At 41.4% G+C, this 26,145-nt stretch overlaps 1 protein-coding gene across 3 annotated transcripts in view; it reads right to left on the bottom strand.

Annotated features, from left to right (window-relative positions):
* Positions 1-26,145, bottom strand: part of ASCC1 (activating signal cointegrator 1 complex subunit 1) — a 106,313-nt gene that overhangs the window by 221 nt on the left and 79,947 nt on the right. For 2 of the 3 annotated variants that reach the window (XM_025850173.2, XM_025850175.2), the window contains exons 9-10: positions 23,317-23,402; positions 129-287 (exon numbers count right to left, since the gene is read on the bottom strand). In XM_025850173.2, the coding sequence (XP_025705958.1) occupies positions 171-287; positions 23,317-23,402 (203 nt within the window). In that variant the 3' untranslated portion in view covers positions 129-170. Of the gene's footprint in view, positions 1-128; positions 288-23,316; positions 23,403-26,145 lie in introns of those variants that run through there. The other variant, XM_073878855.1, reaches the window with a different exon arrangement.

Raw genomic sequence — 26,145 nt, 5'->3', positions numbered from 1 at the left:
AGACAGTTTGAGGACTGTGAACAACCATTAGAGACCATGGTTCGTGTGGGGAACCTCCCAGGAAAGTCACCATTCAAATTTCTACATCCCTCTTCAGTAATTCAAATGAGGATACTTTCCCTCTGCACCTTGTGAGGATGTTCAACTTCTAGCGCTTCCCAAGATCCACCTTAGGAGAAGTCAATTTGCCCACAGGAGGCGTAGTTTCCAAAGCTGTCTACTGTGAACCTCTGAGAGATGTGAATTGAATTAAGCTTCAGGGTACCAAAGTAGAAGTTCTCAAACAGCTGAAAAGAAAGAATACAAACCCAGAATGAATATCCAAAGATGAAAATAGCAAACGTCAGATTCTCTTGTAAAAACACTACAACAATCCCAACAAACCTCTCATGCTTTTCCTTTTCAGTATTTATTCTGAAAAACGATCCCGGAGAGAAGGAATGGGAGTGGGAGTGAGAAGAGAACAGAAGCTCTTCTCTCTGTGAATTTTAAAGCCTCCTCTGATAAAAGACACTAAGGAAAGAGGGCTGAAAATTCAGTTCCAAAATTTATCTACTAAGCACACATGACCTAGAGCTTCTAACAAACATCTGGGGCCACACTCTGACTCACAGCACCTAACAAAGCTGCTTGATAACTTTCAGTTCCTGACTCTATAGGATTGTCATTTTGTTACAGCCAGGATAAAATATGAGACAGTGCATTCCTCTACCTAGTCAACAACATTTAGTAGAAGCACCCACTAAAATAAATAGAAGATAAGGCTCCTAACCCACCAGTGATTCTGCCAACCCCGTGAGGAATACAGAACACTTAGGCATACCAAACAGCCTTCTACTGGATGATATCACATGTGCAAATGATATTTATCAAAAATCTTTTATTCAACTTGGATTGAAGCCAGCATCCCAAAGTAAACGCTCTTTACTACAATTCTTTACTATAAAACCTTTCAAGTGAGTCAGAGGGAGGGATGAGCTATACTCTGAGAGGGACCTGCCCCTGTGATTAGCACATTTATAAGGCAGAATCCAAAATGACATCAGAACTCATCTCAGATGGGCGCCTGGGTGGCTCAGTTGGTTAGGCGTCTGCCTTTGGCTTGGGTCATGGTCCCAGGGTCCTGGGATGGAGTCCTGCACGGGCTCCCTGCTCAGCAGGGAGCCTGCTTCTCCCTCTCCCTCTGCCTGCCGCTCCCCCTGCTTGTGCTCTCTATCAAATACATAAATAAAATCTTAAAAAAAAAAAAACCTCATCTCAGAAAACTGCTTAGATAACGGTGTCAAAGTGTAAAGGACTTACCTTCTTCTGTTAGGATGCAAAAGTTGCCTTTTCTTAAAATGTCAGTAAAATCTCAAGAAAGCCAGCCTTTCCAAACACATACCCAACAAATGCTTGGGTAGAACCTAGGGTGGGCCCCTTGCACGTAAGCAAGTGACTGTCTCTTCACTTATTTTTATACAACCTCCATAGCCATGGACTTCAGCCACTGTCGCCTTTCCTCTTCCTGCAATTAGCGGCCTAGCAAAATGCCTGGGGTTCATTAAGGCTAACTTCATAAAGCCCCGTAAATATTGATTCTTCCACATGACATCAACTTGACCCCAAAGATCTATTTAGAGGTTGTATGCTGCATTGTCTTGTCTTTCAGAAAGGTGATCAGCTCTTGCCTGCATTGATTTACACAATTAACTTCTCTTCCTGGCTTTGGCAGCCTGTTCAAACCATATCCACCCTTTTGTGTAAAGAAATACAGCCTGAAACTGTTATGCGCTAATCCCTTTGCTGAACCTTAATTCAAAGTGAAAGCCACGTCAACAAGACTGGCAGATTTATAGCTTTGCAAACCGAAGCCTTGTAGGTACAAAAAAGATATTACCAAAGGGGCAATAAAAGACAAGACCAAACAAAACTGAAAGGGAACTCATAATACTTTCAACAAGTGACTTTTTCAGGATTAGCAGCCTAGGGGTCCTCCACCTTCCATCCCCTGTGCCTACGTTTCCCAGCAATATAGCCACAGCTAGGAGCTGGCAAGTGATCTGCCTGACTGCTCTTTGCCTTATGTGGATAACCTCTGGCTAGCGCGATTTGCCAGGGAGCTCCTCATGCTTCAGGTTTCAAGTAAACAGTAAATATGGTGATAAGGGCAGCCTGGGGAAGAGTACTGAAGTCAGTCTACACTCACACCAAGCACACGGGAGCTGCGTGACTATGCTTACGTGATACTGCCCTGTACGCACAGTCTGTGCAAGATCAGAGTGGCCAAGATCCGGGAGGATGAACAAGTCAAAGTCCCTTCCTTGTAAACTGGAAGGCACTGCTGAAAATTAAGTGTTTCCTATGATGTTTTTGACATCTCTCTGCTCTCCTTAAGCCTGGACTTATTTTACCCTTTTGAGTTGCCGCCTTCTTTCGTACCTTTGATAATGCCACAAACGGATTTCTGACCCAGAAGTCCCTAGTGCAGGGCTGATCTTCCTTTAGCCCTTATCTCCATGCTCTTATTCTCTCTGTATGTTGATGAGGATTTCGGAACAATTTTTCACCATTCTCGTATTATTTAGGCCTTGTTGTGTATCTTTAGTCTTAAGCCTTTCTTTCAGTTCTATCAATTATTTCTAGTGACTCATTAAAACACAAGCTCTAGGGGCGCCTGGGCGGCTCAGTCGTTAAGTGTCTGCCTCCGGCTCAGATCATGATCCCAGGGTCCTGGGATCGAGCCCCACGTTGGGCTCCTGCTCGGCGGGAAGCCTGCTTCTCCCTCTCCCACTCCCCCTGCTTGTGTTCCCTCTCTTCGCTGTGTCTCTCTGCCAAATAAATAAATAAAATCTTTAAAAATAAATAAATAAATAAATAAATAAATAAATAAAATATAAGCTCTATAGAGGAAGGATCTTTTATGTTACTCACAGCGGAATACTACCATATGCTGGAACCGTACCTAGTAGACTGTATATGATCAATAAATATTTGCTGGAGAGAATGACAAGAAAAACTAATGTTGTACATGTCTGCATGCCTTATCTGAAAAGAGAAAGCTTTGATACGGCCTTGTTCAGACTGGATTTAAAGGTCTTACTTACAGGTCACCACCTAGAAACCCTTGAACAGGACTCACCAAAATTATATTACCTCTAATCATATCTCAACTGTAACCAGTTGTCAAGAAAGAATTTGTAGTTAGTAATGGAAATTTCACACATTCCTTTAAATTTCTGTGTTTCTTATTTGTCAAAGCCTAGACCCCTTTCTTAGCTCAAATTCCTGATCTGGAATGTCACTGAGCACATGATGTGATGCACTTGCATGTGAAGGCATACAATGTGGTTCTGTCTCTCAAGTGCTTACCAGCTAGTCAGGGAGATAGGGTATGAACCAGAAGACAGGCACGTCGGTGACATGGGTGTGTTCACCTTGTGAAAAGTTACTGATTTACTTTGTGATCTGTGCACCTCTGGATTACGTTCTACTTCAATGAGAAAGTTTACCTAAAACAACATAGGTGGCAAAGGTTAAACGTGAGAGGGGAGGTCCAGACAACCAATACATGCAGCGAGGTAAGAAAACAATGGGCGGCCATTGGGATGGAGGAGACAGAAGCAGAGCTGGGCAGCGTGAAGGCAGAAATGCGCACAGTGGGCCAGGCCAAGCCCATCAGGTTAGGTGTTTAGAGGGTCCCTAAAGAGTCATAGTGAGAAAGACTAAGTAAGGCTAGAAGACATAAGGACAGTGAATCATATGAAGGGACCCTGAGGGTCGGGTTCAGAAGGCAGACTCCATTCTAGATTGTAGGGAACCACTGAAGGTTTCTGAGCAGGTTGGTGGCCCGACATGAAAACCCTGTTTTGGGGAAACTCATCTGGGCGTGGTATACCGTGGTGCCTGGAGGAGAGAACGAGAGAAAGTAAGGGAAACCAGGGCAGCAGTTCAGTCAGATATTGAGTGTCTTTTTGACTAAAATAGTAGTTGCAGGCCTGGAAAGATTGGAGCAGATGTGAACTACTCTGAATGAAACCCAGAAAAGACTCTGTGACTTTCTGGGTACGGGGGAACCAGGAAAAGGAAATGAGAAAATCATGGGTGACAGGGTAAATATGAGGGTACCGCTGACAGTAACAGAACATTTCTGAGAGGGAGCTACTTTATGGGGAAAAACAAAAGTTTCAGGTCTGTTTACACACTCATGGACATTTCTTTGGCTCTATGTGTCCCAAGCCCCCCTCCAACCTAGGGTTTTCCTGTTTTGCTCCGAGTATATGTATTCACATGATGGAAGAGTATCACCATAAAAAGCCTTACGACTGCCCATTTTTTTATTGAGTAGTTCTTTATATATTAGGAAATGAACCCTTTGTGTACGTTATGAATTGCAAATATAGCCCCTGGCCCGTTTGTCATTTGACTTTGCTTACCGTGGTTTTTACCAAGTCAATTTAAATTTTTGTGAACCCAAATGTATTGTAACAGATTTTTTTTTTTTAAGATTTTATTTATTTGAGAGAGCGAGAATGAGAGAGAGAGAGAGAGCACATGAGAGGGGGGAGGGTCAGAGGGAGAAGCAGACTCCCTGCTGAGCAGGGAGCCCGATGCGGGATTCGATCCCGGGACTCCAGGATCATGACCTGAGCCGAAGGCAGTCGCTTAAACAACTGAGCCACCCAGGCACCCATGTAACAGATTTTTAACACAGCTCCTAATGCCAATAGTATTAAATGTATATTAAAAGAGCAGAGTGAGCGATACATACATAAGTATTGACAACAACACTAATAAAATAAAGATTGTTACTGGCCCCCTTACTGGACAAGCATGTGTGCCAGGCATTATGCTGTGGGCTCCACGTACCTGACTGCATCCCCAAAACCCCAAAAAGCAGATACTAATTCTTAATTCCCATTTTATAGCTGAACCTTAAAGTTTAAAAGGCTTAAGTGACTTGCCCATGGGTACGCAGCAAATAAAGGGTGTGAAATTGAGATTCATAAAGCTGGAAAAGAAAAGAAAGCGCAGATTTAAACCCGGGCAGCCTACCTGGAGTCTGGGCTCGTGAACGCCAGCACCCCTAGCCTCTTCCCGTGGGCGGTGCCCCTTCCAATATCCCTGCTTAAGCCACAGGGAGGATGCTCTGCCCAGCAACAACTTGAGACTGAAATGAACACATTCTTCCACTGGTCACTTCTATTTACCCTGCCAACTTTTATCTGGAACCTGGTATAAGAATTGGATGGCTCTAGTTCAGCTGGAAGAATTTTACTTGAATCCTGGATGTAAATGAGCATGAGAGGCTCTATTTAACTGGGTACCTGAAAGGCGAAAGAGGAAAAAGCTTAAACTATAAAAAGAAAAAAGAAACTTGGTTGCTCTCTCTAGCCTAAAGTAGCTCATGAAGAGCAAAGTGGTCTATTGTTTGGGAAATAAAAGACCTAACAGGAAAAATTTAAATTAAAAAAGAATCACGTCAAGGTATTTAAAATCATGCTGAGTTTATTCTCCTGTTGTGTTATAACAACTCCCTTGGGAATTTTGGAACCTAAACCATTTTCCTTCTGAAAACATTTCTCTTTCTCTCTCTCTCTCTCTCTCTCTCTCTCTCTCTCTCTCTCTCACACACACACACACACACACACACACACACACACACACACAGCCCTGTTGTGCTGGAAGCCAGCATTTTTTAAGAAGCCTGCTGTAAAGAAACCTAACAATGAACAGCTACACAAAACTACAAATATTTGATAAGGAAATAAAATTAGGATTTAAAACTTCAAATATTTGGGATACTACCTGCAAGCAATAAGTACCGATTTGGATGATTTAAAAAGAAAATTTTAAATCTAAGTAAGTATAAATATGATGTTTGAAAGGGGCACCTGGGTGGCTCAGTCAGTTAAGTGTCTGCCTTTGGTTCAAGTCATGATCTCAGGGTCCTGGGATCCAGCTCCGTGTCGGGCTCCCTGCTAGCCGGAAGCCTGCTTCTCCCTCTCCTCCCTGCTCGTGCTCTCTCTCGCTCTCTCAAATAAATAAATAAAATCTTTTTTTAAAAAAAAGTATAAGTATGACGTTTGAAAACTGTTGTGCACACAGCTGCTGTTCTTTATTGAATACTCACAGTATCTTTAGAAAATGGAATAAACTTTCCCTTTCACCAAGTAAAGAGAGAAATCTGGACCATCAGGAGGAAAGGTTTTGGTCTGTTAAAAATAAAAATAAAAAACAGGCCCCAAATGGAGTCACCTGTGCTAAGCCCCACAACAGCAAACCAAGACTTAATATCTAACCTAACTGGAGTTTCAGCCTCTCCCAGGAAAGTGACCTCTCCCCAGTCAATCGGGAATTCCCTGGTCAGCACTGGTGAGCTCATCTGCCTGACAGACTCCTGCCCTCCCCTAAAGGAAGGTGACCTTGCCTGAAACAAACCACTTCTTGCTGGAAATTTCCTTTTTCCATCCCCATTCTTCCTACAGAAGCCTTTCATTTGGGACAGCTCCTTGGAGCTCCTTTCCATCTGCTAAGGTGGGATGCTGCCGGATTCACGAATCATTAAATACAGTCAATCAGATCTTCAAATTTACTCAGTTGAATTTTGTTTTTTTAACAGGTCAAAACCAAGGCTTCCCTGACAGAGAAGTACAAGATAAAATCCAACCATCCTGTTGTCCGCTGTTCACAAGATCTGTGAAGCCTATCATTTCTTATTTTGTTCATGTTTGTTTCCTAGGGAGAACACAGAGGGAATTATTGATTTCTAGTAATGTGGTGTACACTGAAAGAGAACAAATAGTGAGATTTAAGAGCTAACTGTGGTCATTTTTCCTTGCATTCATTTCAGACCTTCTACTTCTTCCTCCCGGGCCCTGTGACACAACCACCAAAGACCAGAAATAACTTCAGGTGTAACGAGGCTGCAAAGATGAGACAAAAATCTCAGACACAGGTGGGGAGAGGACGGAGAGGAGCCTTCTCGTATCTGTGACCTCAAGCCACAAAACTGAATGAACGGTCAATCCTCAACAGTATAATGACAAACCTGTTGGGAATCTCTGCGCAAGAGGCTTCCCAAATGAGGCTTGTTCTCTTTCTTCTTTCTTAGACAACGTAGTGGCCCCTCTCTCCAAAGATCTCTCCTTTACAGAAATCTAATTCTTTTACTGGGAGGCCTCAGTGAATGATGGGCTATCCAACACAACTTTACCAGGAGGAAATTCATTTCAAACTCCAAAATAAAGATCCCAAGTATCTAAGTCCTGTGAAATATATAATCATTCCTGGTATATTTGAGTTAAACTAACCTGCAGAACATAAAGCAGTACAACTGAAAATAAGTACTGGTGTTCAATTAATGCAAGTATTTGGAAGGACGTACTGGGTCCCAATTCTCCAGAGGAAGGGATGCTTCCTATCGTTTTCATGTATGGCACTCAGACTTTTGAGACCCAAAGCGGAAGAAACAGGAATACCAAGTGCATGATACTTTGAGGTTTTCCCAGTGTTTTCCTTCCATAATCTGTTTTACCAAGTTCTATTTCTTACAATTATCCACCAGGTTACAGATAAAAGTAACAGTAAATAACACTATTTTATACTTAATGACAATGCTTACCCACCTACCTCCCTATGGATTAAGGATGAATAGAAGAGAGTCTGACAAGCACTCAGAGCTCTGTAGGAAGGCATTCCCAGCGTGAAGCCTTGCTGTGGTTAAATAACACCTTTCCTCTAAGGACCTAAAAGTATCTCACAAAGCTCATTAACCCTTCAAAAAGTTGCTGTGATGTCCACCAGAGCTGAACTTTATTATTTAAAGGAAAAGAACCAGACAGGCTAGGACCACTAACATTGTGATACAAATTCAAGAGATCCCAGGCCCAGGCCCAGAACATAGGCCTGGAGAAGGCCACATCTACAAGGCAGTGTGTTACGTGCGTCACAATTTGAATAACAAATCTGTTCCAAAGAACACCAAGAGGGGCAGTTCCATTCTTGGGCCATGTGTATGCAATGAGTCCACAAAGAAACGGTTCACTTGGTTCTGTGGCCAAGAATGAGAAATAATGTGAAAAGCTATCATCACAGCCCTCGAGAGATCGTAACCGAAAAGCAACAAAACAAATAATGGTGTATTTCAGAAGCGTTCTTCATGAAATTGGCCTCCACGCACAAGATGAAGACTTTAGGCTGTAGACAGAAAGTAATGGACACCAGACTAAAACTGTAATAGGTTTTAACAATATCAGAGCTCTACATATGTCACAGTACTAATCTCACTTAGAATCAGGATCACAAATAAGGGTTTTTTCCACAAATAAGTTTTGTCTCAAAGTTTTGTTAAAATTCCCCTAATCTAAAAAAATGATTCTGAATTTCTGCCAAGGTACCATGTAGTTTAAATTCTCAAGCCTTTCTATACCTTGCATGTTTCTTCTGGCTACATGTAACATCACTTCTGAAGAGAGTAAATGTGGAAGATATGAAGACAAGGAAAATGGAGATCCAACACATCCAGGGGTCCAAAAAAGCCTCCCATCTGCTTTTAAGATATTCATGAAGACTGTACTCATATGGATTCTTTCTAAAGATCACAAAAGAACACAACTGAGTCTATTCATATGAAGCCATGTTCCTGTACATATAGACAAAATACATACAACTTCGTCTGAAAACCAGAGACAGAAACTTCTTTTCCGTTGAGAGAGAGGTCAAAATGGTTCTTAGTGCGAACTAGACTTTCATGCTTTCCTGTCAATGACCACAGAGCCACTCTTTCCCCCCATTTCTCCATCTTTAAACAGGGACAAGGCTTTATAAGGATATGCTGCGCTGCAGCCAGATAAATTATAAGATGGAATTCTGAGCTCTGGTTATGATCGTCACTTATGGCCTATAACCATTAACCCATCATTAGAGGAACCAAAAAGCAGAGTTTCCTTTAAAGATAAAAAGGAAAAGGTTTAGTAGGAACTCTGACAGCTTCGAGCCTCTGCAATCGTCATCTGGTCTCACAGGGCTGTAGTATTTTTAAAGACTGGCATAGGAACATTGCCTTCAGAATAAAGACAGACTGGAATAAGGATACCTACTTCAGAATAAAAGACAATGTGGCTGGCAGGTACTTACTATCCTTGGATCGCCTCCAAATACAGCCCTAACTTTGCCCAAGATGCCACTTTTAATCTGAAATCTCAAGTTGCAGTGATCAAGTGGCGAGAGAGCCAATAATAATAGCTAATAATAGCCAATAAAAAGAGGACATAATGTACTTCCAGAAAGGCCTGCGGCACCGTGCATCCAAGGAGCAAGGTGAAGGCCTGACTGTGGGAGGAGTAGCCCCTGACGTCATCGGTTGCCTGCATGGTGGAAAGCAGCAAGAAGGCTGGAAATCAGTGGACCAGCTGCAGTTCTTCAGCCCACCGGCATATCCCTCTTGCTTCGTGCGTCTCCATTAAAGGAATGCCAAAAGCCTGCCTGTCCCTGGGGCACAAGTCCCATCCCCAGTGCCTGAAATGGCACCGGGACACTATGAGGCTCCTTTCACGGAACGGGGACATGAACATGGAAGTCCTTCATTCATTCTGCTCTCCCAAACCACCTGCTTGTCTTAGCTGCAGTGAGCAGGAGGAATGCTAACAGCACGACCTAAGGAGGCGCCAGGCAGAAGCCAAACGAAACAAAGCCAGGGAATAAAGGCTTCAAAACTTCCCTCAAATAATCACTCAGGGTTGCACTTTTGAATGTTTGGCCTGAGCTCACTGCTGACATAAGGATTATCAAGTTTAGTTTAAGACTCTGCTGGTAAGGCCAAATGACCTATTAGAGAGTGAATTAAAACAGCTATATACAAACAGGATGCCAGGCAGTTCTGCTGAGCACCTCAATACTCAAAATGCCAAGGGACTTCCCCTCCCTGCAGAGCTGTTTAATTTTAAAAAGCAGCAAAAAAAAAAATGTGGGGTGGAGGCAGGAGGAAGGAAGAAGAAAGAGGCCATGCTGATGGGGCTGCTGAGCCTAGACCTGACCTTGGCACACAACAGCACGTTCTGCCCTGTTCCACAGCAGCAGGAAGAATTTGCGTCAGAAATGGGCAGCTGGGAGTTGGGTTTGCTACAAAATCCGTTCCAGTGAAAGCCTCGCCTCGGGGCATGGACACTGCTGCCTCAGCAGGGCAAAACTGCCCCTGGTGGCTCCGGGCTAGCGCAGACCCTTCAATGCCCCCAGTAGGTGTCTTCAGAATGAATCTAGGTAAGGTTTCTGCAGATAAATCCTTTCCCTCAAGAAGGCCTCCTCATGCTCATTCAAATAGGTCACCACTCTTTTATTTTCAGTCTGGTCATCTTCCCTCAGGTATTATTCAAATTGTCCCTCACACACATGCAACAGAAGATGTTTGATCTTGTATTATGTATCAAGCAGGAAGTACGAGTCAGCAGAAAGAAACCCCGGAAAGGGAGCACTGGGGACAGGAGCAGAGACGGTTTCTTCTTGGCCTGGTGGTCTCTAGGCACGTGGCTTGAGGGAGGCTGGGCATAAAGGGGCTGAGTACTGTGCCAAGCAACAAATTCAGAAAGAGAACAAAGTGAGAGAGGAGAAAACAAGGCCATCAGGCCCGGCCCTGCTCCATTCCAACTTTTCCAACATGAGAACAGCATCCAGAAGTTAAAGAGCAAAGCAGATCAACATCAGACCATGGCAAGCGTATCCATACATACAGATAACAATTGTCCAAATAACAGGTGGGGTGGTGACGGCTCTCTGGAAGATGGGAGAGGGGGCCACATGTGATCGTGGATTCTCAACAAAGTCATCTTATTACAGAGAGAGCTAGGAGGTTCTGCGTCCTCTGTCAGAACCCCAGGGAACCTCCCCCAGTAGCACCGCTGCAGCATTCCATATGAAGACCCGAACCCGGTTGTCTATAATTCAGTTCAGAGGGCCTCCTTCCCCTCTGCACGGGGCTTATGTCAAATAAGCAAAAGGCCTTGGAAGAGGGATACGATTATCATCCCCCTGCCACACCTGAGGAATTACAGGAACAAGACCCCTACAATTTAAGAAAGTGGTATCAACGTTTTAACCTACAAGTGAGAAAGTAAACTTTGAATTGGTGTTCTGGTTGACTTAAATCCTGTGTTTTCACTTTTAATTTGTAATAATAATGTTTGCATTTGAGCACGAATTGTAGAATTGTTTCATCATTGGGATAGAGGAAAAAGGACATTGTTTCTTAATTAGTCATCAACTGAGTAAGTCTCCTGGCATAGTGGACTTCACTCTTGTTTCTTTGATCTCTTCACACCAATGTCCTCTAATAACACTCAGACATTGTTGGCACCAAGCCACCCAATCAAACATGGTTCCACTTGGTCTGGTCTCTCAACAACAGGCTGCTTTAAAGAAGACAGTGTCCTGTTACCATCTCTGGGTACAGATTTATATTCAGCTACTGGTTTGTCTACACTGTAGCTAAAAACACACAATGGAGTATATATACACAATGGACTATTATTTAGTCTTAAAAAGAAACAAAATCCTGATACATGCTACAACACTGATGAACCTTGAAAACGTGTAGCTGAAATAAGGCAGAAACAAAAGGACAAAATATTACACGATTCCACAGTATTAGTCAAATTCATAGAGCCAGAAAGCAGATCAGTGGGTGCCAGGGGCTGAGGGGAGAAGAGAATGAGTAGTCACTGTTTAATGCATGCAGGGTTTCAATTTGGGATGATAAAAAAGTTCTGGAAATAGACGCTGGTGATGGTTGCACAACAATGTGAATGCACTTAATGCCCCTGAATTACACACTTAAAATTGGTTAAAATGGGAAATCTTACGTATATTTTACTACAATTTAAAAAAAATACAATGGACCCCAAATGAACCATAACCCAACACACTTCATTTGTGAACTGTACCCCAAATGATATGACTGGATCCCTAGAAATGACTACCTAAGAGGGATGAATATTTCCCACAAGAGTAACAGGCACTCTGTTCAGAGTTCACAGGAATATAATCAGAGGGACCAAAGACAACGGAGTATTTATTCTCCCTCCCCCAAATACACCAAGAGTCTAGCCTAGTGTTTTATATGCAGCAGATCTTCAAGGAAATATTTATTTTCTATTGTCACCGTCTTTGCCAAACCGTGGCCTCTATCTTGTCACTATGCAGGTTAGACCCTTCCTAAGCCATCATCCCTTGCCTCAGCTGAGACAACACATACACGTATTCCAGAACCACTACAAAGATGAATAACCAATAAACATAAATTCAAAAGAGAGTGAAGGGAGAAAAAAAATAACATCGTGTACGAACAGACAGCAACAGGCTAGAGAAGGAGCATCATTCTAGGATGAATGTTGGCTCTGTCAAAAATCAGCCAAGTGCTCGTTTTCCAGTTTCATGTTAATGATGGTTTCACCTCTCACTGACAGTCATGTCTTTGGTTGCCCTCATTAGTGTTTTAAGACTTCGCTTTCCAGGCAAAGTGACACGTAAAACAAAAGCAGAGGAAAGGTTTTGGTAAAATACTGCTTAGACGTGAATCTTCCCCCTGGCTCCCACCCCGACCCAATAGCTTAAAATAAGACCCTATAAAACCAAACTAAAGCATTTCAAACTGCACTTTTATCTCTGATGCTTGAAAAAACTGCCCAATCACCTGGCAGAAGTATTTCACGTCTTTTCATATACAGTATCTTATTTCTATTACTAGCAAAATATGAAAAAGCCCCTAATGATTTCCTGACATCTCCCATTTTCATGAGTTTTGTTTTCCAACCATCAAGAATGGAGGTGGAGCCATATTTTATCACTAGAGCAAAATAATAGTGGCCACATATTTTTTAAAGATTTTATTTATTCATTCATGAGAGACAGAGGGGGAGGGGGGGAGAGAGAGAGGGAGAAGCAGGCTCCCAAGGAGCAGGGAGCCCGATGCAGGACTCGATCCCAGGACCCTGGGATCATGACCTGAGCGAAGGCAGACGCTTAACCATCTGAGCCCCCCAGGCACCCAGTAGTGGCCATATTTTGACAAGATGTCTTGTCCCAGGCTGTTCTCAAACTTCATGTTTTTCTGATATTCATGCTAATTATAAAATCTGCACAATTTATTTACAAGAGCAGTGTTCTTTCTCATTCAACAATTTTTATTAATATATTCTGTAATAAGGCATAAGTGAAATGGCAAAAGAAATCATTGTTCATCTTTCAAGTTAATGAATGTGTACCACAGATAAACATAAAATTAGTCTTGGATACATTCTGAAATAAAAGGACGTTAAGTGTAAATTCAAGTTCATTATGATCCATATCAGCTGAATCTTGCTATGTGAACTATTAAAGTTGCAATCAAATTTAACTAAAAAATGAACCTCACTTATTAACAGAGGATGGTGAGTTATGAGCTATAGGTATATTTAATTTGGGGCTCTCTTTTTCTTGAATTTAGTAAACTCATTTGAAAAAAGAAACAGGGGCGCCTGGGTGGCTCAGTTGTTGAGCGTCTGCCTTCGGCTCAGGTCATGGTTCCTCCGGGGTCCTGGGATCAAGCCCCACATCAGGCTCCCTGCTCGGTGGGAGGCCTGCTTCTCCCTCTTCCACCCCCTCGCTGTGTCTCTCTCTGTCAAATAAGTAAATAAATAAATCTTTTAAAAAAATAAAAGATAAAAAAATAAATAAACAGGGGTGCCTGGGTGGCTCAGTTGATTAAGCATCTGCCTCCGGCTCAGGTTTTGGGTCCGGGGATCGAGCCCTGCATGGGGCTCTCTGCTCAGTGGGGAGTCTCCTTTTTTTTTTAAAGATTTTATTTTATTTATTTGAGAGAGAATGAGAGAGAGAGCACATGAAGGGGGGTAGGGTCAGAGGGAGAAGCAGACTCCCTGCTCAGCAGGGAGCCTGATGCGGGACTCGATCCCGGGACTCCAGGATCATGACCTGAGCCGAAGGCAGTTGCTTAACCAACTGAGCCACCCAGGCGCCCCTCAGTGGGGAGTCTCCTTGTCCCTCTTCCTCTGCCCTCCCCCAGCTCGTGCTCTCTCTCTCGTTCATGCTCTCTCTCTCTCAAATAAAAATCTTTAAAAATAAAAATAAACATTTGCTAGAAAAGATTCAAGTAAATAGAAATTCAATAGGACTGACTGCTAACTGAATATTTATGACATAATTAGTGTAACTTGAGGGTCTATTAAATATGAGCATCATATCTAATCATAAAGAAGTTGTATTGGGTGAAATAAAAGAAAATTAAACTAAATTCTAACCATTTAGGTGTCAGCAAACTTTTCCCATAAAGGGCGAGGTGTCCATATGGTGTCTGTCACAACTTCTCAACTCTGGCCCTGTGGCACTAAAGCAGTCAGACGTGAATAACCACACGAGGGTGGCCGTGTTCCAATAAAACTTTATTTATGGACCAGGGCATTTGAATTTTACATGATTTTTACATGTCCTGAAATATTACTCTTCTTTTGATTTTTTTCAACCATTAAAAAACATAAAAAACATTCATAGTTTGAGGGTCATATGCAAAACAGGGGGCAGGACATAGCTGGCCCTCAGACTATAGTTTGCTGGACCCTGCTCTAAGAGTCTATAATCTCAAGTATGGGGTTAAAAACTATCCCCTTTGGCAAACAGAAAATCTTTTTCTTCTCCTCCTCCAAAATCTGATTTCTATAAAAAACAGTTTTAGTCAGTCAATCCGGAAAAGCTAGCTGAGTGCTTGCTAGGTGCAAGAAAACTGCTAAACACTGGGGAGCACGTCACAGGTCTCTGCAAGGTCAAGGTGAGGAGAGGAGGGAAGAGTGTCATGGAGGGGGATGGGCCTTACCAATATAGATAGAGGGACTATCTGTATTTGAAGAATGAGTAGAATTTGCACGTAACAAGATTTCAGTAAAAGAGAAACAGAGAGATAAGGACAAAACCTTAGAAAGTAGCCCTACAAGGCAGTGAATTAAAAAAAAAAAAAGAAAGTAAGTAGATTCAGTGGCAAGGAAAAAAACCAGGAGAGCCAATGGCCACTGAAGCCAAGAGAAGAGAACATTTGAAGGAGAAAAGGGCTTAATACTCAGTGTGGTTACTGGGAAAAAGTAAAAGTAGGTCAAGGCACTAAACAAACAGGGGCCACCGGTGACATTTTACAGTGTTGTTTCAGTTCAACAATAGAGGAGAGAACTAGGTTTCAGGGAATTAACTAGGGAATAGTCTGAAAAGGATAACAGCAGGAAGAATGGCTTTTTAGAGAAATGAACTCTCATTTCTTCAAACAAAAAACATCCTAACGAAAGATACTGCTACCAGGGCGCCTGGGTAGCTCAGTCATTAAGCGTCTGCCTTTGGCTCACGTCATGATCCCAGGGTCCTGGGCTTGAGCCCCGCGTCGGGCTCCCCGCTCCGCGGGAAGCCTTGCTTCTCCCTCTCCCACTCCCCCTGCTTGTGTTCCCTCTCTCGCTGTGTCTCTCTCTGCCAAATAAATAAAATCTTTAAGAAAAAAAAAAGAAAGATACTGCTACCTTCCAAGTAGCTTACTCTAATATGAAACATTCTACTTAGAGAGTTGTTCCTTAAACTTTTATACCCTTTGAAATCAAATGGCCCAAATTTTGCGGTAAGATCAACAATTAATAAAAGCTGCATCTACCTTAAACACTGAAACAAAACACAGCCAAGACTTCAATAAACACTTCTGGAAGGTAGTTATCAAAAAAAAAAGTATATACACACAGACACATGCAACAGATGGCTAGTGTCCTATCCCTCTCCTAAGTGCACGTCTGTCTTTCCTTCTTTTAGAAAATTTTATTTTGACAGTTTCATACTTACAGCAAAGTTCTAAGAATAAGAACAGCAAAAAGAATTCCTGGATACCTTTTATCCTTCTTTCTTATCACCTACTTTAAGAAACACATTTTTTTTTAAAGATTTTTAAATTTATTTATTTGAGAGAGAGAGAATGAGAGATAGAGAGCACGAGAGGGAAGAGGGTCAGAGGGAGAAGCAGACTCCCTGCTGAGCAGGGAGCCCGATGCGGGACTCGATCCCAGGACTCCAGGATCATGACCTGAGCCGAAGGCAGTCGCTTAACCAACTGAGCCACCCAGGCGCCCAAGAAACACATTCTTTAGCTGAATTTCCTGTTTTGTTTTTTGTTCTTTGTATTGTAGGTATTGCCAACAAATTTCAGCCATTCAGTTTATTTTTAAGATTTTTATTTATTTAGGGGCGCCTGGGTGGCACAGTAGGTTAAGTGTCTGCCTTTGGCTCATGTCATAATCCCAGGGTCCTGGGATGGAGCCCCGCGCATCGGGCTCCCTGCTCAGCAGGGAGTCTGGTTGTCCCTCTCCCACTCCCCGTTTGTATTCCCTCTCTCTCTGTCTCGTGTGCACACACTCTAACAAATAAATAAAATCTTTAAAATTTATTTAATTGAGAGTGAGAGTGAGAGAGATCACAGAGGAAGAAGAAGCAGACTCCCTGCTAAGGCAAGGGAGCCGAAGGCAGACATTAACCAACTGAGCCATCCAGTTACCCCAATACAGTTTAAAAACTACTGGGGGCCAAGTAGTTTCATTAAGTTTCTGTGACGCAGTCACAAGTTGTAGGAAAGAAAAGTACAATATAAGCTCACTTCACAGAATTCCTGTTTGGGACTCCTGTGCTCCTCTATCAGTGAGGTGAGGTCTTTCATCAGCTCTGCCCTGGTCTCCCTCTCCTCTCCTTCTGGGACTCTGACTAAATGCAAGTTAGTTAGATATTCTCATTCTGTCCTGTATGTCTCTTATCCTCTCAGCTCCAATTTTTACCTTTCCCTCTGTCCATGCACAACATTCTGGATGATTTCTTCTGACCTAACTTCCAGCCCACTCCATCTCTTTAGCTATGTCTACTTTGCTGCTAAACCTATCCACTGAGCTCCTAATTTCAGTTATTGCATTTTACAGTTCTAGCATTTCTATTTGATTTTTAAATTCTAGCATTTCTATTTGATTTTTAAAAGTGCTACGTCACTTTGCTTTTGTAACAGTTCCCAATTACCTGATAACAATTTTAAGCTTAGCTTTTAATTTCTCTGAACACAGTAAACATAGCTGTTGTCAGCCTAAGTCTCATCATGACTCCAGTATCTCGTGTCTTTGAGTTTTGGATGTCTGTTTGCTTATGGGGGGAGTGGTCTCCTCACAGGCCCCGTTACCTTTGTGTACTGGCCATTTTGGGGGGAAAAGTTCCTTGAAGGAATATTATTAGGCAGAGAGTGATGAAACTGTCTTCTGGAGAGGATTTCTCTTTGCAACTGCCAGGTGCCTGGGGGCACTCCCAGTCTAGAGCCTTCTTCATCCAAGTTCAAGAACTCATGCTCTCTCCACTTTCTCCTTTGAGAATCTTTTTGTTTTTTTCACCTGTAATTCTCCTTTTAGAATTTTTTTCTTTTCCGTTTAGAATCTTTACAGTTAATTTTTACACTGCTTAAGGATCCTCTTTGTCATATTTTCCCTTATATTTTCCATGTCTTCACCTTTGCCAGAGATTTTATCTTCCAACCCTTAATTGAATATATGTACGTTTGAATATATATATTTATATATAAAACATATATATATACATAACATCTATATATACATATATATACATATATATATAACATATATATAAAAATATATATGTAATTTCCATGGAGTCTCTTATTCTCTAATTGACCTTTTCCACAACATCTTAACTTGATGAGTGAAAATCTTCAGAAAGTTGTATGTTTGCCCCTCTAACACATTTCTTACTTCACATGATTATCAAGAATAACATGACTGCTTTCAATGCTATGGAGAAAAACTATTACAAAATACTAGAATGTCCAAAGGAACTGAACTTAGTGTTAACAGTGTATATGCATAAATAGCTTAGAGAGGAAGTGACATCTGTTTATTGATTTTACATAAAGATTAAAATTTCAAGTCACAGAAATATTGGGTAGTAAAAATGACACCATAGCTATGGTGGTAGTGAGAGACAATAATTTTATTCTACATTCGATTTGCTGTTGTTTATCCTGATATAATAGTGCAATGGAACATTTATTGATAGACTTTCAAAGAAAGCCTTTCTAAAAGAGTTGAGTTTTGGGGTGGGGGGTAAAGGATTCTAAAGAGCCATGTAACCAAGAAGTAATTTTCAATAACAATATGTAATACAGCTGAAAACTGAATTGGATAATGGATAATGAAAGACAAAATGTTTTCTTCCTTAGAAATAATAGTTTCTGGGGCGCCTGGGTGGCTCAGCTGGTTAAGCATCCAACAGTTGATTTCAGCTCAGGTCATAATCTCAAGGTAGTGAGACTGAGCCCCACATCAGGCTCTGCAGTCAGCGGGGGAGTCTGCTGGAGATTCTCTCTCTCTCCCTCTGCCCTTCCCCCACTCTCACGTGTGCATGCTGGAGCACTCTCTAAAATAAATAAATATTTTTTAAAGAAGAAATAATACAGTTTCTAAACACTAGTCTCTCTTTGTAGTCATTAATGTTTGCTTTTTTTTTCTTTTAAGCTCCACACCCAACAGGGGGCTCAAACTCACAACCCCAAAATCAAGAGTCCCATGCTCTATTGACTGAACCAGCCAGGTGCTCCTAATATCCTTTTTAAAAAAATTACTATATAGTTCTTAATCTCACTTCTCTTCCCTAGAAAAAAACAAAAATGAATTCAGCTTTTCAATACTCTTCTAATACTCTGAAACAAAGTAGTCATTCAAAACAAGCATCTTCCCTGCAAGTGTTTTAAGAATTTAATTGTGACTTTGTTACCTTAGGACAAACAAACTGGAGTTGGCCAGGGGGGGACAAGGGAGGTATGTTCTACTTTTTGACCTTGGTAGTAGTTACACTGTTCACTTCCTGATTATTTGTTAAAGAGTATATATATATATATATTTCATGCACTTTTCTATGTATATGTTTCACCAAAGAAGATAAAATAGTACATATTTTTAAATAGCTTCCTTAAGCAAATTAAATAAAGATCTCACTTAAATTTATTTATTCTACCTGTCCTTTTGTAAAGATGTTAAGGGGCAGAGATAGAACAAAAGCAAAAATGAACGAAATATTTGAGTTACTATCATTTACAGCTTTCGAGAAAAGTCACAATGTGGCTAGAATAAAACATATTTCCAAGTAAAGTATTAAAAATTAATACGCTTTAGGGGCACCTGGGTGGCTCAGTCGGTTAAGCATCAGACTCTTGGTTTCAGCTCAGGGCATGATCTCAAGAGTCCTGGGATCAAGCTACGTTGGGGCTCCATACTCAGCAGGGAGTCTGCTTCTGCTCTCCCTCTCCCCCCACCAAAATGAATAAATAAATCTTTAAAAAAAACTTAATACGGTTTAATAGCACCCATTCCCTCTTTCTCTAAATTTAAAGATTCCTATATATAAAATAGAAAAGGCACAAATTCACCTCCCTTTTACTTGGTTTGTATTTTCCAGGATTTTTAAGTGTCTAAAGAAATGGCACTTTCATGGTGTCCTTTGATTCTGGACCTACAGCACTTTCTTTCTATTCCTTCCCAAATACATCAACTGTGCCTTTGTTTGCATGATACCACCTCCTCTGGTGAGTACAAGCTAGACTCTGAAAACCCTTCTTCACTCTGCAGTTAGAAGCTATGCTTTCGAACAGTTAACACCATGCTCGTGTTCAATGTGCTGAGAGTACAGTTCTGGAACAGTGATTCTATGGCTTAAGGCCAGCTCAGAGGGCCCCCAAACAGACTGCCATTAAGACCACCTCTCTCTCCGAAGCTGGCAGGACTGAACTGTCCTACTTGCAAGGGGGCAGTTATTTCTAGCAGTGTGTCTTTAGGTCGGCATGGTTTCTCCAATTTCAAGTTTATCACTGCCTTACGGATAAACAAACAACATCTTTGCTCCTATTTCTCAGATCAGAAATAGAAACTCTCTGAGGGGACACTACCCTCTGAATTTGGCCTAGGTCTTCTTCCCTTGTACATTCTCCTTTCAGAGCTGTCAGTCTTCCCTCAAAACCCACCATAACTAAATATGTTCCTTTTCTGGTTCAAAAAACACAGGACAGTGATTCTTTAGTTGTCAGTTCTTCCAAAGTCCTTCTTAAGGTAAGAAAATTCTTACTTTAGCTAGGAATAACCCAATGCTGGTCTATTACCGCTGCAACAACTCTCAAAAGAGCAGTACAAAAGAAAAATGTGGCTTCTACCTCCCAAAGTCATTAAAGACTTTTTCTCTTTCTTATTAAGGCACCCAGAACACATAATATTCCACCAAGCCAAAAGGACCGATTCTCTTCATGGAGTAGAATAGCAATTGGCTGTTACTTATTAAATTCCTACAGCAATGAGCAATGACTTGCTTCCTCGTTTTGTTTCTCTTTGAATAGTAGATGAAGTTGATTTTTTTCCAAGGCTGCTTCTCATCACCAGCATTCCTGATCCTTGACCTATGCAGCTGTTAATATGCTACCCACATATGCTTGGCCTCCTGAACAACCAGTGCAGTTAACCTTTCGGTCTTCTCCAAGTCAGTTCCTATCTTGTTAGTGAAATTGATGTTTTCTCCTTCTAAACATAATAATTTTACCTGGTATAAAACTACATATATGATTCATTGGTTTTTATGAATCTTTTTCTCCCCAAGGGTTTCTGGGCCCGTGGGTTCTCATGTTCTAATTGAGAAAGGCATGTTCATTCATGGTAATTCCAAAAGGTGGGCTACTATAGCTACTTCACAAACACAATTATTACCTCTTCTGCCTTTGGGCATGGCTAATTGTTGGAGGCCATGTTTTACCTTTATTCTCAAAGAAAAGTGAATTCCTTTGACCGAACGTAGGTGAAAGCTTACATTTTCTGCAGCTAATGATTAAAAAGTAAAATATTGGACACTGTATCAAAGCACACTTTGTTCTATCTGTGTTCAAAGGGACTTCTCTATATTCATAACTCACCCCCATCATTTTGTACTGTAATTGCCTATTAACCATCTGTACTCCTCAAAGACAGGAAGCTCCTGGAAGGTAGGGACTGTATCATAATGACTGTTTTATCTGCAGGGCACATGCTCTGGCAGATGGTATACACTCAATAAGTACTTCTGTTGGTGCGTTAGTATTGCATTCAATTCAAGTCTAATTCTTAATTAGCCACGGATTTAGACTAACTGGCACACACCATTGCCCCAACATTTACGAAATGACTTTTAATCAGACTTTATCACAGTTCAAACAGATATGCCCAACTTCAAATACCTAATGATCTCTACCTAAACACGAAGCATCTTTATGGGAGGCAACAGAAACAATGCTAACCCTGTGATCTGAATCTTTTTGTTGATTCAGACTCTGCCACTAACTAGCGGTAACCTTTGGCAAATCGCTTTAACCACACTGGATCTTGTGCCCTGAGAGACCGAAGCGGGAAAGTGGATTAAATGGTCTGGAAGTCCCTGGCTGAGCCCAGCTCTAGAACTCTGAGGAGGCATGAACCGGGAAGGGTACTACTAACAGAGCAAGCCCTTGTTAACACTAGAGGGAGCTGCACCCATGTCATCACTGGGGTGGTGAGGAAGACTTTGAGGCAAAGCATCTTTAAATTGGAAGACTGGCTCTCCAGAGTGAGAGAAACGAAGTATCAGGCGAGAGACCCCTACCGTTCCTGCAGCCACGGCACACGCTCTCTGCCATCACCTCCCTCTTACAGATGGCCCGGCACCTCACACTTGACTTTCATCAGCACACCTTCAGAGCTTTAATTCTGATTCCAAAAGAATCAAGGTGGCTTGAGTCATTCCTACAGATTTCTCTCCCCTTTTGGTCTACTTTCTTTCTTAATCAAATTAACAACAACAACAAAAAAGCAAAGTGATTAATGCTATTATTGGAAAAGCCCCAGGAAATGAGATGGAGGAGGAGAAAGATTCATATCACACTGAAGCTAGGGGCCTGGGAAAATCAGTAAACTACAGCTGAATTCATTAGCAGCTTGCCACTCAAACCAAAGCTACCATAGCTACTTTGACAACAAGAGGAGCACTCAAAAAAGAGGAAAGATAGCAAGGAAAGGAAGAAATTGACATAGCTCGGCAGGGCAGGAGCCTGAATGCCTGCCTAAGAGGGAATCCGGTCACTGTGAGGCCGGGCTCTGCGGTAAGAAGTTTGCAGCTGCTGAAGTGATGTCATTAGAGGTAATGGGGTCACATTAGGCATTTTGCAAGAAAAATGCCAAGTGACCAGATAAGGCAATGGTGGATGGGGTGGGGAAGGAAAAAGAAAAAGCATTTCTAAAGCTAAAGCTTATTCTGAAGTTATATACATACACTCTCCTCCCAGCTCCAAAATATGTATGGCCTTGAAAAGGTATGACCTAGGGGCGCCTGGGTGGCTCAGTCGTTAAACGTCTGCCTTCGGCTCAGGTCATGATCTCAGGGTCCTGGGATCGAGCCCCGCATCGGGCTCCCTGCTCCGCGGGAAGCCTGCTTCTCCCTCTCCCACTCCCCCTGCTTGTGTTCCTGCTCTCGCTGTGTCTCTCTGTCAAATAAATAAATAAAATCTTAAAAAAAAAAAAAAAGGTATGACCTAAACCATTACAGAACAAGTGAAATGAAGAATCCAAAACCCCTCCGTTGTATCAACTTCTGTTTCCATTTGCCCAGAGGCACAATGACATGCTAACCTGACAGAGGCGGCATAAATCATGGATATCACAGAATGTGGTCTGTAGGAGAAACATAAATGCAATCCTGAAGAACCCTTTTTATGGAAATTTCATAGATTAATTTAACACTCAGGAAGCAAAGCCTCAACTGTCAGAAAGAGACCACCTACTTTTCAGAACATGGGCTATTCTTGAGTAAAAACAGATTACAAAGCAACTTTAGAGAGGGACTGTGGGTGAAGAAAAAAGTCTACTAGAACAAAACAAACAATTCTTTTTCACTTAAAAAAAAAATTGCAAACTCAGACCTCCAGAGGTAAAATAGAGAGTAAAACTCACCAGGTTAAAATCAACGTATTCCTGAGTCCGTGTACTCAGGGTACTTGTTTCTGAACTCACCAATTTTAAGTACTCTAAGAGATATCACAGCTTCAACAGATTCAAAAAGATTTCTCTTCCTTTAGGACATTAAAAAAAATATTTTTTTTTTTTTTGGCCAGACCTTTGAATCAATGATCCTCATGAGAAGCATGAGAAAAATATACTTTATTGTTAAAAGGAGAACGACTTGTTTTCCTCTCTTATTTTCGGACACATGCCAAAGGATTTCCAATTCACCCTGCCACGTACTGACCTTTAAAATGTTTCGCCCATCAAATGATTCTCTTTCCTTGAAGATGTATTTGCCATCTGCTGTGTAGAGATTGTACCTGCCTTCAGCTGTAAATATTTCAAAGATAATGTTAGAAGAGAAGCTTGGGTTATTTACATTTCTTTTGGGTTTCTATAGTACAACTAGCAAAATCTGTACTATCTGGAACATGGCTTAATAGGAGGGAAAAACATCAGTCTGAGTCAAGAGGCCCAGAGTCCAGCCTCAGCTCTGTCATCAATTCAGTATACATTTATTCATTCAACACCGTCCAAGTACTCAAGGTACGTTACCTATGTAATTAACCATAGTCTTTTTTTTAAAGTATAGTTGACATACAATGTTATAGTAATTTCAGGTGTACAACACAGTGATTTGACAATTCTATACATTACTCAGTGCTCACCACGCTAAGTGTAGCCACCATCTGCCACACACCATCTGTCATACAATGTTATTACAATATTATTGGCTGTCTTCCCCATGCTGTACTTTTCACCTCTGTAACTTATTTATTTTATAACTGGAAGTTTGTACCTCTTAATTCCCTTTACCTATTTTGCCAATGCCACCCCAATCTCCCCTCTGGCAACCACCAGTTTGTTCTCTAATATTTATGCATCTGCTTTTGTTTTTTGTTTGTTTTTTAGATTCTACATATAAGTAAAGGGGAGCCTGGGTGGCTCAGTCAGTTGAGCATCTGCCTTTGGCTCAGATCATGATCTCGGGGTCCTGGGATCGAGCCCCAAGTCAGGCTCTCTGTTCAGCAGGGAGTCTGCTTCTCTCTCTCTCCTCTCCCTCTGTGCACTCTCTTTCTCTCTCAAATAATAAATAATCTTTTAAAAAAATGTACAGATTCTATATATAAGTAAAATCATTTGGTATTTGTCTTTCTCTGATTTATTTCACTTTGCATACTGCGCTCTTGGTCCATCCATGTTGTCATAAATGGCAAAGTTCATTCTTTTTTATGGCTGAGTTGTATTCCGTTGTGTATGTATATATATGTACACACACAGCCACACATCTTCTTTACCCATTCATCAAAAAGACAAGAAATGACAAGTGTTGGCAAGGACACAGAGCAAAAGGAACCTTCATGCACTGCTGATGGGAATGCAAACTAAAGCATGAGTATGAAGGTTCCTTAAAAAAAAGTAAAATAGAAATACCATACAATCCAGTAATTCCACTTCCATCTTCAAAGAAAATGAAAACACTAAATCAAAAAGATATATGTATGCCTATGTTTACTGCAGCATTATTTACAATAGCCAAGATATGGAAGCAGCCTAAATGTCCAACGACAGATGAATGGATAAAAGAAGATGGGGGAGGGGTGTTTGTATGTAAAATGAGCCATATTCTTAGGCAAATTATGTCTCCTCTATGGACCTCAGTTCATTTATACAGTTACAGGTTAAGACTAGGTGATCTCCAAAGCTTCCTGGTGGTCTAAAAACCCAAGATTTGTATAAGCTATATGCATTTTTAAATATGTAAAAATATACAAAAATTCACACCTTAAGTAGTCAAAATGCTGGTGACATTGATTTGGGTTGCAACCAACATGAAGTGGGTTGGTTTAAGGACCTCCCCCCAAATGAGAGAACCCCTTTCAGTTGCAATCAAAGGTATCTTTACAGACATTCTACACAGAAATGCAGCAAATCTATGACCTTGTATTAATTTAGCTTGCTTATCCCAAAAGACATCCTTCAAGTATAGCAGGAAAAAGGATTTCAAAGGAAAGGGATGACAGGTAAGAAAGAGTGAAACAGGGCGCCTGGGTGGCTCAGTTGGTTAAGCGACTGCCTTCGGCTCAGGTCATGATTCTGGAGTCCCGGGATCGAGTCCCGCATCGGGCTCCCTACTCGGCGGGGAGCCTGCTTCTCCCTCTGACCCTCTCCCCTCTCATGTACTCTCTCTCTCATTCTCGCTCTCTCAAATAAATAAATCTTTAAAAAAAAAAAAAAGAAAGAGTGAAACACCTTATTCTATGCCCTTTTCAAGTAAAAATTCAACCAGAGAAGAATCCAAGGTATAGAAAATTCAAAGCATCCTTAAGAAATATTTAACCCTCAGAATATTTTCTAAAATATCAACCCTTTCTTGCCCACCAACAGACACTCAAAACTATTTGTATTTCCACTTCTGAATATGCTCTTTTATTATATATAGGTATGGAGACTACCAAGTCAGAATTGGTAAAGTATATCTAGGCTGCTAACTCCATGAGCACAATATATGTTAGCCAGCCCACTGGAATTACACTTCAGTAACTTCTAATGAGAGAGTATTCTCTTAATCAAAGATCCCAATACCATGTATATTTCACAAATTAAAAACAGGTCCCCTGTTAAGAGATGTGAAACTTTAAAGATTCATTTATTTATTTGAGAGAGAGAGAGAGAGTATGCACGTGCATGCGCACTTGGGGGGGGCGGGGAGAGGGGCAGAGGGAGAGGGAGAGAGAATCCCAAGCAGACTCTGCACTGAGCACACAGCCCGAAGTGGGGCTCAATCTCACAACCCTGAGATCACGACCTGAGCCAAAACCGAGAGTCGGACATTCAACCAACTCTGCACCTCCCAGGTGCCCCAAGAGGTGATGTGAAACTTTAAAGTAAATCCATACTAAACAAATATCAATTAAAAAGCAGTAATGAGGAGCGCCTGGGAGGCTCAGTCGGTTAAGCGCCCAACACTTGATCTCAGTTCAGGTCTTGATCTCAGGGTCCTGAGTTCAAGCCCCTCATTGGGCTCCATAAAAAAAAAAAAAAAAAAAAAAAAAAAAAAAAAAAAAAAAAA

Source organism: Callorhinus ursinus, unplaced genomic scaffold (assembly GCF_003265705.2).
Source record: "Callorhinus ursinus isolate GAN/ISIS: 27379988/994484 unplaced genomic scaffold, GSC_fseal_2.0 scaffold31, whole genome shotgun sequence".
Classification (NCBI taxonomy): domain Eukaryota; kingdom Metazoa; phylum Chordata; class Mammalia; order Carnivora; family Otariidae; genus Callorhinus; species Callorhinus ursinus.
The sequence above is the reverse complement of the archived record's forward strand: the minus strand, read 5'-3'. Positions and strand labels throughout refer to the sequence as shown.